The sequence below is a fragment of the Protopterus annectens genome, chromosome 11.part0, assembly GCF_019279795.1.
Source record: "Protopterus annectens isolate FY-2018-M chromosome 11.part0, PAN1.0, whole genome shotgun sequence".
Lineage (NCBI taxonomy): Eukaryota > Metazoa > Chordata > Ceratodontiformes > Protopteridae > Protopterus > Protopterus annectens.
Genome location: NC_056745.1, coordinates 246,801,185 through 246,817,563, shown reverse-complemented (window position 1 = coordinate 246,817,563; position 16,379 = coordinate 246,801,185). Strand labels below are relative to the sequence as shown.

At 39.0% G+C, this 16,379-nt stretch overlaps 1 protein-coding gene across 1 annotated transcript in view; it reads right to left on the bottom strand.

The window, feature by feature from the left end:
* The window catches only part of BCAT1 (branched chain amino acid transaminase 1), a 327,555-nt gene that overhangs the window by 174,912 nt on the left and 136,264 nt on the right, over positions 1 to 16,379 (bottom strand). Inside the window, exon 2 of the mRNA XM_044087682.1 lies at positions 14,047 to 14,109. Within this exon, the coding sequence (XP_043943617.1) occupies positions 14,047 to 14,109 (63 nt within the window). The remainder of the gene's footprint in view (positions 1 to 14,046; positions 14,110 to 16,379) is intronic.

Here is a 16,379-nt window from a genome sequence, read left to right as displayed (position 1 = left end):
TGACACACTGCACAAGAGGGAGTACCAGTGCTAGCGTGGCCAGTCTGGTGCAATTAGTATCATCCTTTTTTTTGTCCTGTTTGATCTTTAGTAGTACTTTGGAGAGGAGAGGCAAAGGAGGAAAGGCATAAACTGATAGACTTTTGCAGCTGAAGGGCAGAGCATCCACTTTCCAAGCTTGTTTGTGGGGAGTCCTTGAGCAGAATTTGTCCAATTGGTAGTTCTGGGGGGAGGCAAACAGATTTATATCTGGGCTCCCCCATTTGTTTATCAACATGTTGAAAGTCTTTGGTTCCAGTTTCCACTCGTGTGGGTCCATGAGATTTTCTGCTTAGTTCATCTGCCAGTGTATTTAGTTTTCCTGGCAGGAATTGAGCCTGTAGATGCACTTGGTAGCTCAAGGCTGTGTTCCACAGAGCCATGGCTAGTCTGCAGAGGGGGTAGGAATGGGTAACCCCCTGCTTGTTTATCTACCACATAACAGTCATGTTGTCCATTTTTACCATAAATTGTCCTGGAAGAATGTGGTCTTTGAAGGCTGTCAGAGCATTATGTACAGCTAACATTTCTTTTTGATAGATATGCAGGTGCATTTGACTTGGGTTCCATTTTCCCTGAATGCACTTCCCTGCCAAGTGAGCCCCCCATGCACAGTCTGATGGATCTGTTGTTAGGATATGGGCGGCAGGGGGTAGAGTGAATAGTAGTCCCTTGTTTTGGTGACAGGCCTCTGCCCACCCAAAGGAATTCTAACCATAGGCAAGGTATGATAGAAATCATTGCTTCTAGATACTGAGAATGTTGACACCAAAGGTTTTTTAGATACCATTGTAGTTTCCTCATATACAGTCTTTCATATGGAATTACTAGAATGGACGAGGCCATGAACCCCAAGGCTTGCAGTATTTGCCTTGCAGATAGCAGGGTTTTTTGTGGCCACTAGTTTGAAGTAAGTTGTCAAATGAATTTGTTTCTCTGGCATGAGGAAATCCATCTGGGAAGTTGTGTTCAAGCTTGCTCCCAGGAATATAATTTGCTGACAGAGTACCAGCTGTGATTTCTTTTCGTTTATGGTGTATCCCAGACAAGTTAGCACCTTTTGTACAAATGCCAGATGATTCAAAAGTATGTCCTGGCTATCTGCCTGAATTAGACAATTCGTTCAGGTATGGGTATATTTGAATATTTCTTTGCCTGCAGAATGCAATGACTGGAGCTAGGCACTTTGTGAATACCCCAGGCACAGTAGATAAGCCAAAGGACAGTGCAGAGAACTGATAGTGCATGCAGCCTGCTTTGAAGCATAGGTATCTTCTGCAAGATTCCCTGATTGGGATGTGCAGGTAGACTTCCTTTAAACCCAGTGTTGCCAACCATGTATCTTTGTCTATCATGGGAAGCAACTGGTGAAGAGTTAGCATCTTGAATTTTGGAATCACCAAAAAGATGTTTAGGATAGAAAGGTCCAGGATAGGACGCCATGAGTTGTCTTGTCTGAGTACCAGGAATAGTCTTGAGTAGAAACATTGTCCCTTTTACTCTTATGGTACAGTCTGAATAGCCTTTAATCTTAATACAGAGAGAGTACTTCCTTTTGAGCCTCTGCCCACTGATTTGGGGGTAGATCTGGCCAACCGTTTGGGGTTGGTAATGTGAGGAAGTGAAATCTGTATCCTTGGGAGACTATGTTTAAAACCCATTTGTTCTGGGTAATGAGTTCCCAACTTTTTGCTTGCAGAGCAATCTTTCCCATTAAAGGAGCAGTCAGTTGAGAAGTGCTTGGAAATTGTAAAGTTAAGTCATTGAGACAGCTTACCATAGGGTGGAGTCTTACTACTCCCTGATTTGGAAGTGGGAGCCCCCCACTGCTTAGTCCTGTGCGTACCCTGGGGCTGAAGCCTGGTTGTTCTGCTGGTTCTGGATTTGAACTGAGAAGGCCTGGAAGAGGCAGGAAAGGACCAGTTTTTTGAGGGCCAATGCCTAGTAAATCTTGCAGGCTGCACTTGTAAGAAATCTTTAACTGTTTGCATAGATTTAGCTTTTTTCTCCATCTTTTTAAGAACTTCTTCTGCTTTGTTACCAAACAGGCGGTCCTGATTTAAGAGAGCATCCAGCAATTTAATATTAACATGATCTGGCAAAGATTGCTCCTTAAGCCAAGCATGCCTTTTAAGTACAGACCCGGTGACAACAGCCCTGCAAGATGCCTCTAGTGAATCAAAACCACATTGCAAAGTATGTTTTCCAACCTGTTCAGCAGAATGCATTATATCCTGTAAATCCTTATTTTCAGCACAATCAGAAATCAACATCATTTTCTGTTTAAGCAATCCAATAATATGCTGCTGATACTTTAACATGTGAAACTGGCAATTTAAGGCCCTGATGGTCAAGGTTGCAGAGGTGTATACCTTCTTATCCCATCTATCCAGGGCCCTGGAATCTCTATCAGAGGGTGTAGGATTTTTGTCAGTGGTAGCCTTAATGCCCTTGGGTCCCTGTGAAATGGTCTCAGGATCCGCAGTAGGATTTTTAAAAAGGAACCTGTGAGAATCAGGAACCCTGTAATATTTATCAGGTTTTCTGGGAGCAGGAGGTAAAGAATCAGGGCCCAAGCTAGATTCCAAAAAGGCATCGTCAACAATGTCCAGCACAGGAGGGATAGCTAAAGGCCTGTATTGGGGCAGGAGTATGAAATCTGTAAGCCTCTTTTTAGAACCAGAGTAATCCTGGCTTTCCCAGTGAAAATGCTCCCTAAGAGTATGCAAGGTTTCACCAAATGAAAAATCCTCCGGGGGAGAAGCAGTGGGAATAGAGTCCTCTGCATCAGAATCCTCATAGGTGGATAAGGGCAAATCCTGGTCATCAGAGGAGACAAAAATTTAAGAATCCTGGTCAGAAGTATCATAAGCAAATTCAGTCCTAGGTCTCTTAGAGGGGGAAGGTTGGCTTCCCCTGATTAAAGTAATAAGGTCTTCAGCCATTCTTATCATTTGTTTTTTAGGCACAGAGGCCTGACCATGCGGTCTTGGCATCAGTTTCCCAGGCATGGTTTGAGTTTTAGGCCTTGAAGAAGAAGATGGCATCAGTTTAATATGCAAGTCAGTAGGCCTGAATACACCCTCAGAAGCCGATGCTTGCACAGCGGCTCTGGACCCATCCAAGGTAGAGACATCCGCAGGTTCCACAGTTGAAGCATCTCGTGGAATACCAAACTCCAAATGGGTCTCAATAGAGGCCTGTGAATCTGAAGTAGCGGGTATCAGGGGTTGCAAAAGCACCTCACTGAGTACCGGCGAACTGGCGACTAGCTTAGGAGAAGTGTCGTCAGCAGCTTTGGACCTAGTCGGCCTGTCTCTGTCTTTATCTTTGCATTTTTTTCGGAATTTCAGTAGTCGGGTGGCTTACCGAAGACATATCTGGATAATTGAACCAAGTACCAAAATATTTAGAAGCAAAAATATACCAACGCGAATAGTTTGTGGTTTAAATAAGGCACAAAACTGACGGCGAAGTACGTCATGGTCATGGCCTAGGCAAGGAACACAGTACGAATGAAAATCTTTATGAGGTATTTGTTTTCCACAAGAAATACAGTCATTGACTTTTACTGACATCGGTTTAGAGCAAGAAAAAGTTTCCCCAACAGGGTACTTAGCTTTAGTTGAAGACTTCGGTTCTGAAACGCGAAAACGAAAATTTCAATAGTCAGCCGACAGGCACTTGTGAACTGCTTCTGCTTCAGGCACCACATAACAAGAAAGACTGATGTAATGGTGTCGGCCGCATGCTTTATACTACTGACTTCCTGACATCATGGAAGATGAGACAGCAACTGACGCAAGACTTTGATAATCAGGCCGACTGAGGGCTACTGCAAGCAGATAACCCAAATGTAATGACTGCAACAGTGAAACACAAAGAACATCCCAGAAATCCAACTAACCCTGGAACTTTCAGGAACTCTCTAAGGCTAACTTAATTTTATTAGGTGATAATCTGGCAACATTTCAAGACCACCTATACCCTGAGAACACTGCTGCCTATGTGGAACTTTTCACAGAAACCTTATACAATCATGTTAATAGCTGCCATAAAGGCAGCTGCATCTACCAGGTATAAGTAGAGAACTAACTAAAAAAAAAAAAACTACTCTGGTAGAATTGCAACATCAATAGCCTCTTTAACAGAAGGAAGAAAATCATCGCAAAAATTAGGGTGTGTAACACCCAAAAAGTTAAAACCACTCATCAATCTAAACAAATAATTCATGGGAAAAAATAAAGTCTACCAAAGGCATATTTGAGGTAAATCTGGAATCCCAGACCAAGGACTACCACAAGGCATTCTTTACTTATGTCTGCAACCTCAAAAGCAATACAGAGTGTGCAGAGCTTATTGTTAATGGAGTCACGTATACTGAGCCGGAAGATACAGCAAACCTACTAACAAAAAATCCAGCTTTAACTTTATTCCTAAACATTCCATCTGTGTTGTTGATCTTCATTCATTCTTGATGAATGGGACTCAGTTCTGACCCCTCGAAACCGGCTTGACCATTATACAGCTTGCGCCAGCCAAAAAAATTTTAGAGCTAAGACTCTACCCATAATGCCCCCCTCTCTATTACCTCAGATCAAGTTTTCAGCCAAAGTATAGGGGGGGTAACAGAAGCCATGTCTAAGGTGAAACCTAAAAACTACCAGAACAAGTCTCCAAACCTCCAAAATCCTTAGGAGGTGGCAGGAGGGTGGGATACCAAGGATGAATGAAGATCAGCAACACAGATGCAACATTATGGTAAGGACATAACTTCTTTACCTGATGTTGTTAATCTTCATTCATTCTTGACAAATGGGACAGAGTCCCCAGCTACTTAAGGTCCTGGGTGGCCCTGTGGAAGGATATTCCTGAGCACCATTGAGCTAAAAGATGGTCTTCCCCTGGACACCATATCAGATTTGTAATGAGTGATAAATGTATGGGGAGCATGGAAGACTTGGAGTGGAAAACAGCTGAAGTGCATACAGATCTGGTAGAATGCGCTTTAACCGGCACAGGCAATTTCAGGTTATTATGATTGTAAATGAAGGTAAAGCCATTTTGATAAGGTAATTTCAAGACAGGTTTACCCAAAGTTGAACCTGAAAAGGACACAAATAATTGGTCTGATTTTCTAGATTGTCCCCGAATTATATATCATAGGTGGATGTAAACTCTGGTGATGGTGGTTTTACAGAAACCATCTTTTACATTGCCAGAGTTTACATCCACCCAAGATATACAGGAATATAATTCAGGGACAAGCTTTAAGATTGTCCAGACTCCATAATAGGGATGAGATGTTCAAAACTGAGATTGATATGATGCAACAAGACCTACTGGATAGGAGGTACTCTGCCAGTGAAGTGGATACAGATATGTCTCACATCACTGCCCTTAGATTACAAAGGGGCAAGCCTTATTATTCAGAGAGGGTTTCCATGATTAGTAGTAACATGCACCCCAGAATTAGTGACAACTTTTTAGTAAGGGGGTACCAGTCTCTTTGACATACTCCAATAACATTAGTTCCATATGTAGCATTATTGAGAAAATTGCCATATTCTCACCTCTGATAATTCAATAAATGATGTTTTGGGGACTAAACCATTCTTTAGTTTTAAGAATAAAAAATGTCTTAAATGTTTACTTTGTTACAACAATGGGTGACAGTTACGGCCTATGAATTTTGGTAATTTTCCATGTAGTGGATGCAACTTTTGTCACTTTTTAGATCGCGACCGTGAATTTATACATCCTACCACTAATAGGAAATATTTTTTTTTCAGGGTGGAGGTCAGCTGTTCAACAAAACACCTTGTTTTACTTAGCCCAATGTCAGATCTGTAGGAAATTCTATGTGGGAAAAACAGATTGTTACTTTAAAAATGGGATCAGGGAATATGCACAAGACATCAGACAAGGAAATATTTTAAACTCACTTGTTAAACAAGTTTTAGAGACTGGAACTGATCATTGTTTCAAATTTAAGACAATTGAAGTGATTGTTTTAGGAGATAGGTTAAGGGACATTAGGAATATTACTGAGAATAGGGAGGTATATTGGATGAACAAAATTAAGACAGTTCAATGGGGGGGTGAGAATGTATTGGGTTACCATTGATGTAAAAAGTGTCTACACCAAAATAAATCATGATTTTGGGTTGGAAGCCATAAGATTTCTTTTTGGGCCAAAGTCCATCTACTGAATTCATTGTAGAGCTGTTGGATTTTTGCCTTAAACAATTTTTTTTGAATTAGGAGAAACTTTGTATAGACAGAAAAGTGGAACGGCAATGGGGGCGACTTTTGCTCCCTCATATGCTAACCTTAGCATGGGCTTATTTGAAAATATATATATATATATATATATATATATATATATATATATATATATATATTTTTTTTTTTTTTTTTTTACAGACATGTTAAACTTTATTGTAGATATATTGACAATCTCATCTTCCTGTGTGAAGATGGTGAAGAGGAAGTAGAAGGATTTATTAAGATGTTAGGAAATAATAGGTTTGGGTTAGAGTTTGATGGTCTGAAAGTTGGAAAAAGTGTATCTTTCCTGGATGTTAATTTAGATGGTAGTAATAATAAGTCCATTCAGATTAGTGTCCATAGAAAATTTGATAGTGGACTACAATATATAAGGGCAGACAGTTGTCATCCGCCTCATACTATTCATTCCATGCCCTTTGGGGAATTTATTTGTATTTTTAGATTATGTAATAATGAATTTGTTTATAAAAGGGAAATGTGCAATACAATTAATATGTTTAAAGTGAGGGGTTTTGATCAAGAATTATTAGAAGAAAGTTGGAATAAATTCTTAAAAGAATATGTGTTAAAGCCTACTGCTAAGAGATGTATACAAAGATATAAAACAAATAATAACATTAAAAATGGGAAGATATATATTTTACTACTACTTTTAGTAGTTTTAGTGTTACAGTTAAAAATTTATTAATTCATTATTGGGAGTATATCTTATGTGCAAATGATTCCTGTTTGCATAACTTAGGGGCTCCTATTATGTCATTTAGGAGGGGCAGAAATCTTAAAAGATTTATTAGTGAAAACCAAATTGAGAGTACCCTCTATAAGAATACAAAGTAATATAAAAGAATTAGGGACCATTGGTTGTAAAAAGTATAAAGCCTGTAATGTTATTGTTCAATATTTTAGTAAAATTAATGGTTTATTGTTTGAGATTAAAGATGTTTTTTGCTGTAATACTGAAGGCATTGTTTATGCTCTGAAGTGTTCTTGCAACAAATTTTATATTGGAGAAACAAAAAGAACATTCCAAACTATATTATTAGAACATGTTAGGGACATAGTTAATAAGAGGGATGAAAGTGCAATAGCTGTGCACTAAAACAAATTTCATAATGATAATGTCAATGATTTAAAAGGTACAATTTTGGAGAAAATTTATACATATGATGATAAAAATGAATTAAAAAATAAATTGCTTCTTAAAGAGTCTATTTATATTTTAAAGGTTGGTACATTGTCCCCTAAGGGGTTAAATAATGAAATTAATTGGAGTTTTTTTGTTTAATGTTCTAATTTATATCTAATTGTATAATTAATTAATTGATGGGTGTATACAGGCAGGTAATTTTTTGTGAATGTTATACTCCTCGAAGGCTTGTGGGCGGCCACAGTGGTGCAGCGGTTAGAGTTGCTGCCTCACAGCAAGAGGTTCTCCGGTTCAATTCTTGGCTGGGGTGCCTTCTGTGCGGAGTCTGCATGTCCTCCCTGTAGTCGCGTGGGTTTCCTCCAGGTGCTCCGGTTTCCTCCCACATCCTAAAGACATGCAGTAGGTGGATTGGACACTCTAAATTGGCCCTAGGTGTGAGTGTGCACATGTGTGTGTCTTCTGTGGAAGGTTGGGTGCCGGGCTGGCAACTCCACTCTGTAAAACTCCACTGCCAATCATGAGCAGACAGATGATCCACTGTGGCGACCCCTAACTGGGAAAAGCTGAAAGAAGAAGAAGAAGAAGAAGAAGAAGGGAGGTATATTGGATTCTACATTTACAAGCTGACAAGGGAAATGGCTTGAATGGGAAGGTCTCTTTAAGACCTAAATTGAAACAAAGAAGACTTCTACTGCTACAAGTGATTTTCCTATGCTCCTATTGGCTGTTTAGTTTTATTTAATGTGAGTGTATTTGTAATGTTATTCATGGTCTGAAGAAGCAGTGTTCTTTGAAAGCGCTTGCCGTTGTTTGTATTTTATCTTTTTATTTTATTTTATTAAAGTATTCTGTTAGTACAGTGTTGCTTATTTCCTTTTTTACGGCTACTAAAAACTCTGTCTAGGAAGTTCACACCATGGTAAAATGATTTCTTACTTACAAATGTCCTGATGATGAAGAACTATTTTTCAGTATTATTTACTACGGATATTTGTTAAAAATTCTAAATAATACACTTATGACAGATCCTTTTTATGTGTACTTTTAAAGACTTAGAATGAAGAATGTTCCTCATTAATGAGGTACAGTTGAGAGGCATTCACGTCATACAGAAATGTTGCAGAATTGGATGGTAGTACTTCCATACAGAACAGCTGGGAGAGCTAATAGAAAATTATTACAAGAAGGCAACAGAAATACCATAAGGGACTAGTCACAAACAAGTATTTATTTATAGTATTCTGTTAAAACATTAGGGAAGGAAGTTAGTCTAAGGTAGATAAAATGATGAAGTTGATCAGGGTGTAAGAAAACTGTTACACTACTGTGTTTTCAACGTAGTTGTAAAAAGTGCTTTTGCTTAAACATGGACTAATCTTAGGCAATGGTGCTGTGCTTGATTGATGCTCAAATTAGAACTGACTGCTGAGGCAAGGGAAAATAGTTTCTTCCTACTGTTGCTCTCCTCACAATGAATCTACATAGCTGGTCTAATAAATGAATGATAGGGAGAGATCAGCAGTGTAAGGGAAACACATGATAAGCTGCAAAATGTTTTAGTGGGTTGCAGTGGAAGGAAGGAAGAATAAAAGAGACAGAAGGGAACTTAACTATTGGAAAAAAGAAAATTGTACTGACAGCTGTAACTGGTATTGTGATTTTATTTCTAGGGCTTTTCCTCTGGTGTGTGTCTCATATACAAGATACTATTGAAAAAAGAATGTAATAACACAAGGATCAGACAGATAAGAGAACAGACTGGGAAAAGGAGAACTAGACTGAGGATGAATGAACTAGGCAAGGAAGGGGGGTATGTTAGACAATCTCTGGACAAAGATAACCTCACAAAACAAGCTCTTAATGTGGAAATAGTGAGAGAGGAGGGGCATAAAGGGGAGGGAGGAAATTATAAATTTACAATCCTTGGCATAATAATAGAAAAAATTTCTTGGAAACATGGTTCTGACTCAGAAGGGTAGATGCCAGTCTGTTTTGAAACACTGTAAGCATTTCTGTGGATGAGTGCATGTCAATGGAGGCAAAGGTAGTGGACCAAGGAAGTGATGAACAGAACAAAAGAAGAAAGTAAAGAAGATAAGGCATCCATCTTTGATAAAAAATGAAAACAATCAGCTATGAGACGAAAGGAAAGGTATAGAAAATGTGAAATCATTCTTAGTATTAGAGAAAATGAACTATTGAAAAGACAAGATAATGACTGCTCTGTCACCTTGTTAGCTTCTCAGGCATCTGTCAGGCTAAGGTAGCCTTAGAAGAAAGGACAAAGTACTAAAGCATGGGCAGAAAAGAGGTTCAGATGCACTGCGAATACATGCAAGAAGGAGCTGTGATGAGGCTGAAGACCTGACAGAGATACTATATATCAGTTCTTGGTAATTACAATGGGACAGAGAATATGGTATCAGCACAGAAGTCAGTCAAATAGGAGATATAAAGACAGTTTGGGTAGTGGGATGGATAAACTGATGAATAGGCATATAGATGGTAGAAGGAGGGAATAGGAAGTGATCAATGATTAGTGAAGAGGTACAACAGGAAGCAGAAAAACTCTTAGAGATAAAATATAAGGTTCAGATGAGTTAGTCCCTTATACTAGCAAACAGTAATGTGAGTGAAACATTTATAAATTGTAAAAAAAAAATCTCAATGGTGAAAATAGACTGCAGAATTGCACCTATTGTGCCATATCAATATGGAGTTCCAGGAAGGTGGAGGGCAATGACAGCCCCCTCAATTTCAGTTCTACCCCTGTTAAAGGTACAGAAAACAAGTCTGGAATATGGAGTGGTAAAGTTCAGAATTGCCTTGCCAATAGATAAATATATATGGCTTCATGACTGGCACAGTGATGTAGATCGATAAAGCCAAGGAGATCTATATTCATGTAGCAGCAAAAACACCATAAAAGTTTTGCCAAGCCAAGATGAGAATAACCAGCTAAAGTTAGCTTACCAATCCACGGGGAAGAGCTGGCTAAGTACCTTCACAGTTGTGCCATCTAGTGGGAAAACCCCAGCAGTGTGCTTCACATGTTCCTGCTAGTAGTCAGCAGCAATAGTGCAGTCAAGAAATATCTGCATTCAAGCTGAGTGTCTTGGGATCATGCAAGGATGAAACTATCCTGGTGTCAGCACAAACTGCAATGATCAGCACTTCCATTTATCACATATGAAGCCATACTAAGACTACCATCCTAGGTATAGTCAGAAGAACAGTTCTTGCTGGTTAACAAGGGGAATGGTTTATACTTAATTTACAAATATTTCAGCAGTTGCTACAGATGAAGTCACCTCAAGACAATTTCAAATTCTTTGCTAAGTCTCTGAAATGTAAGGTGTCATCTCCTGGCCTCCCTCTTCCTAACATGACCACAATTTGGTGGGACATACCAAACTTAAGAGCTTAGAATTCATAGCATGCGGCTGATTGTCCCAAAAACAAAATGTAACTTTCTGCAGTATAGGTCTTTTCAATTTAGCTTTACTCCTGTTGATGACAGGGTTACTGTCAAGCCAGATACATGGATCCTAGCTGATATGGAAGATGTGGATTTCAGTCAGTTTTCTGGCACTGCGCCTAACAGGAAACAGATAGAAAAATGTAGGCATGGAGGCCGGCCCAGCTTGGTGGGTTGGCAAGGGAACTGGGTGTATCACACGATGCAGGTGATGGTGGCTAGTGGTTAATAATACAGCAAGCAGCTTTCACAGGATCCAGAACTAAAGCCTGCTCTTTTCCACTTATTTGCATCAAGCATCACTGATTCATTAAGAGAAACTGTGTGGATTCAAGATGGAGAAACTGTGTGGGTTCAAGATGGAGAAACTGTGTGGGTTCAAGATGGAGAAACTGTGTGGGTTCAAGATGTGAAGGAGGAAAAGACAAGAAAGGTTTAAGAAGTGCATAAGCAAACTGACATTCATAGGAATGCATGGCTAGAGGGAGTGGCAGACAACAGTTCGATGCAGGAAGTTCAAAGCTACCAGATGCAGGCTGAAGAAAAAGTAGGACACAAAAAAGTGAAATGTTGCAGTACTTGGAAGATGCAGCATAAAAAGACATCTTTGTCTCGCTACTTGTTCTGCAAAGCAAAAGAAACAAGATGCAAACATATTTATCAGCTAAAACTGTGTACAACTGGGCTTGGAATGTTATGTTCCAGTTAACTTGATTCCCTCAAATCTAATGTAATACCATTCTCTTAAACCCAATGAGATATCAATGACAACACGTGTTTCTTTGTCTCACAAAACAGATTTTATCAAAATAAATTCTATGAATAAAATGTAACATCTTTTTCTGATATGGTACTGGGGAAAGGGGTTACTGTGTTTATCGATTTTTGAATGGTGATGTTTGGCTTGTTAAAATCACCTTGACAATAGGGTGCAAAGCTCAAGTGCATGTCAATGAACTCCTTTCGTTGTTATAATGTATGAAGTAAGGGAGGGTATAGAGAGAAAATCCCATGATGTCATCTACTACATCGGATTAATAAAATATTTAATTTCATATAAAAGTCAATAAAAAGTGTTCCCTAATTCAGTGTTGTTATGAACTGTGCATCAGCAAAGCAGTTTTTAAAGATGCAATTTCACTTGACAGCAGGATGGACGTAATACCAACAATATTTTTGCTTTTTGCATAACTAAATAAGCATATCACATCTGTTGGTCTTCCTTGTAAGTGAAGCAATAGTGTTTTTGCTCAGAACAAGCAATGGCACATTCAATAAGTTCTGAAGTTATCATAAAAATACTAACTATCTCTATTACCACATCTTAGTGTCCTGTCTAAAGCATCATCTCAGAGCCATAGCATGGCTGGGGGAAGAGGGACAGCTGCTCTAGATACTATAAGTTAGGAGACAAAATCAGGAATTTATTGTAAGTGATGATCAGTACTCAATCTGTCCCTGCAGTAGCTCTACCTATACCATTACAAGCATTCCACTCATACATGACTATAGCACCTTTTTTCATACTTTGAATTAATACACATAGATGGCAAAAAATAGTAACAAATCAGTTTTTGATATAAAATGTTTGAGTCAGACGCATGGCAAACGTAGGATAAAAATGAGGCTTCGTGCACTGAAGTAATGTTAGAACTTCCTAAGGCACTTTTAATCTCTCTTGTCATATTTCTGTTTGATGGAAGCCTTGAGCTTTCAAGTCACAATATGCAGTTACTTTAATAATAAATCTGTAAACTGTAAGGGAAAACTCTTGAGGAGAATACCTCTCAACCTCTTAGAACAAGAAATCTGGACAAAGGCAAAGTGGGAAAAAGGCCCAAAAATAGGGACAATTTTTAAATATTGCTCTTACAAACATAGAAAGTTAATAGAATAACAATTTACATTAGCATGAGTTTTCTGATGAGTATAAAGTCTGAAACTCAAATGTTTGCCATTATTTTTTAACTTCGGTCTTTAATGATTTGCCATTAATTTGCCAGAAAATCACAATTTCATGAAAAAAACAGACCAAAAAATAAGATGCAAAAATCTGGACTTTTTGCAGAAATCTGTACAGTTGAGAGGCATGCTGGGGAGACAGGATATACCAATTTAAACAAAAGACTGTGTGACTTTAGTGATAACATGACATGTTAGGACTGTAGACAAAGATTAGTTACCTTTTAGGGACTTTTTCACATGAAATGTTGTGGACTGATACAGTGTGTCACTACACTCTCCAAACCCTCTCCCCCTAAAAGGCATGTACTGCCAGGTCCATGTCACAGAGGGAAGAAAGTCTAGCTATGACCCAGGTGACCAGGATTTGATTACTGGGTACAATCCCAGGGATTAAGCTGGGGAGATAAGGTTTAAGCGTCACTTTTGCTAACTAATCTAATCTGGAAAGTAGGAGTTTCCAATCAGGGCTGCAATCCTTTGTGCGCAGTGACATAACTCCACATGGTGCAGGGTGATACACTCAGTAATGCACAACATAAAAGCTGATTATAGCTGTAAGGCTGGTGCTACACTGAGTTGTACTGACTTCCTCCCTGCCCCCTCCCCTGACACATTAACTTAGGATTTCCAGGCCACAGGTCTCTGAGAAGTAAAGTAGAAGGTATTGGGAAGGGATGCTGAAGATGAAGACAGAGTAGAGCTTCCGGGACGCTTCAGACAGCTGCAGGGAAGCAATACCTCTTGACTGTATTCTTCACAGCCAAGCATTTAAACCCAGTTGATGTCATGGATAGGCAAAAGTAAGAAATTAGATTTTTTGAGTCATATAAAAGCAATTTGATATAGCCTAGGACTGCAACACAAATGAACTCAAAACAGGCTGTACAATAAAATGTGAATTACTGTACATAGAGTTATAGCTTACTATTTATCTGTGAAAGGAATCAGCTTGCATGGCATTAAACTAAATAAGTTTGTAATACAGTACACATGAGAGAATACCTCTAAATTATAAATTATAGCACACAAGCATTTTGTCTTAATCATTGCTAGATAACAAATAAAATTTAAATTTGAACAATCTTTTATTTAGTAAAGGGTAAACAACTGCTGTTAAGCAACTTACCCTAAAGCTACTAGATGCTGTAGGCTCACATCCATCCAGTCCCGAGCAAATAATTTTGCAGTTCTGCAAAAGAAACAATAAAATACAAAATGCTGTCAGTGAAGTTTTTATATTCTTCTATAACAACCTACCCTGTCTGGATACACCTTTTAGTCTGTTTTGCAATCAGACTATATACATGAAGACCAGGAAGATGGTAATTTTCCATAATAAAATTAAGCACTTTCATTCTTTCATTCAATCATTCTCAAGTTAGTTGCTTAATCCATTTCAGGGTATAAATCCCCCCCAACACACACACAGACACACATATAAATGTGTATGCAGGCAGAAAGTGATATTTATGTGCATATAAAACCTGTTTGGTAAGAAATGCCTATTCATTGCAAGCACAGAAGCAGCACTTATTTTCTGATGAAGTTCTAAATAATAAAGGAACAAAAGCGCTCAAAAATTATATATATATATATATATAAATGAGTGTGAATGTATAGCTTTGTGTGCATGAATGGTTAGTTTCCTGGAGGCAAAATTCACCGTTCCCGGAGTTCGCCCTTTTGAACCTTCGATGCTGTCGTCTTGCTGTGATGCAAGTTAACATTACTGGAAATCGATGATATGAAGTAGAACCATACACACACACACACACACACACACACACACACACACACACACACACACACACACACACACACTGGACCACAACAAATCACTGTCCTACTTCCCTGCACTTACTGCTATATATCGCTAGATATATATACATACAGACACACATATATATATATATATATATATATATATATATATATATATGGATTCATTCACGTCAGATGAACGAGTTTCTGAAATTTCAAAACTCATATGATCGAGACTAGAAACTCGAACATCAGAAGTGAACATAAAGAAAAAGAAACACATTTACAGACATTTTTGCAGGGGGGGCAAGCCCCCCTGCACCCCCCCTACTTAAATATACTAACTCCGAAATTGCACTTGAGTGGGGAAAAGGGAAATCTCCTGTTCCGCGCTTCTGCAGACACTGCAGAATGGGAGATTTCCCTGTTACCCGCTGTAGCACAATCTCGGAGTTGGTATATTTAAATAGCAGGGGTGCAGAGAGCTTGCCCCTCTGCAGAATCTGTCACTTAAGGTATTCACACAATTTATTTAACCTCTCCTTCAGATGTTCGAGTTTCTGAAAACTCGATCATATGGTCTCCACCATATGAGTTTCAAGATTTCGGAAACTCGATCATCTGAAGTGAACCTAGATATATATATATATATATATATATATATATATATATATATATATATGATCTATATTAGATCACCGAATGCTTAGGTTAGCGAACGGTGATTAATCGACCCCATGTAAGTGAAAGCTTACAAAACCGAACTGTCAGAGCAGTGATTTTTTTCCATGGGAAAAAAAATCGCTGTTCCAACAAAAAAAAAAAAAAAAAAAAGAAAACACTTTAATACATGATATTAAGTGGGGGGCTTTGTCCCCCCACACCCGCCCTACTTAAATATACCAACTCTGAGACAGCACTACAGTGCAGTAAACGGCAAACCACTGAAGCGGCCAAGCAAATTCTTTCTCAGGGAAAGAATTCGCTTACATGCCGCTTTAATAGGTTCATAGGTTCATCAGTTCATACTAGGCTATCTGCCCTAGGGCATTTATAAGCCTAGCCAGAATGTGTTTGGCTTTCGCCACCCATTTTAAATTTATTTTGCTATGCCCTTTTTCGAGGTTAGTATACTGTGCCTCTGTCTAACAGTGACACAGAAGTGATACCCAGGGTAAACCTACGATCTCCCATCCACTCATCAAGATTCCTCTTGATGAGAGTCAATGAGGGACTCTGCCTAACCTGGACTGGGATTTTATTCCAGAGTGAAGGGAGCCTCTGGGTTATGAATCTGTCCCTCCAGCATGTCCTATTTATTTCAGTGCTGAGGTTCAAGTCTCTCGAGCGCGTAGCTTGATGGGATTTGGATTTTCTGAGGTGCAGCATGTCCATTAATTCTGGGTTGGACATGGCTTTATACGTCAGGCACAGATCGCCTCTGAACAGGCGGTATGCCACTGAGTAGAGCTGGAGTTTCTTTAACCGGGCAGCATATGGCATCTGTTTGAGCCCTTTGATCCGCTCGGTGAGGTACTTTTGGGGTCTTTTCAGTTACTGCAGGTGTCTGGTAAGGTACATCCCAAAAGGGGCATTGTACTCAATTATGGGCCTGATGAGGGATGAGTAAAGAGGCACGATGACCTCCCCTGATCTAGATGTGAATCCCTTCATGATTAAGTGGGCTATATAAAATGT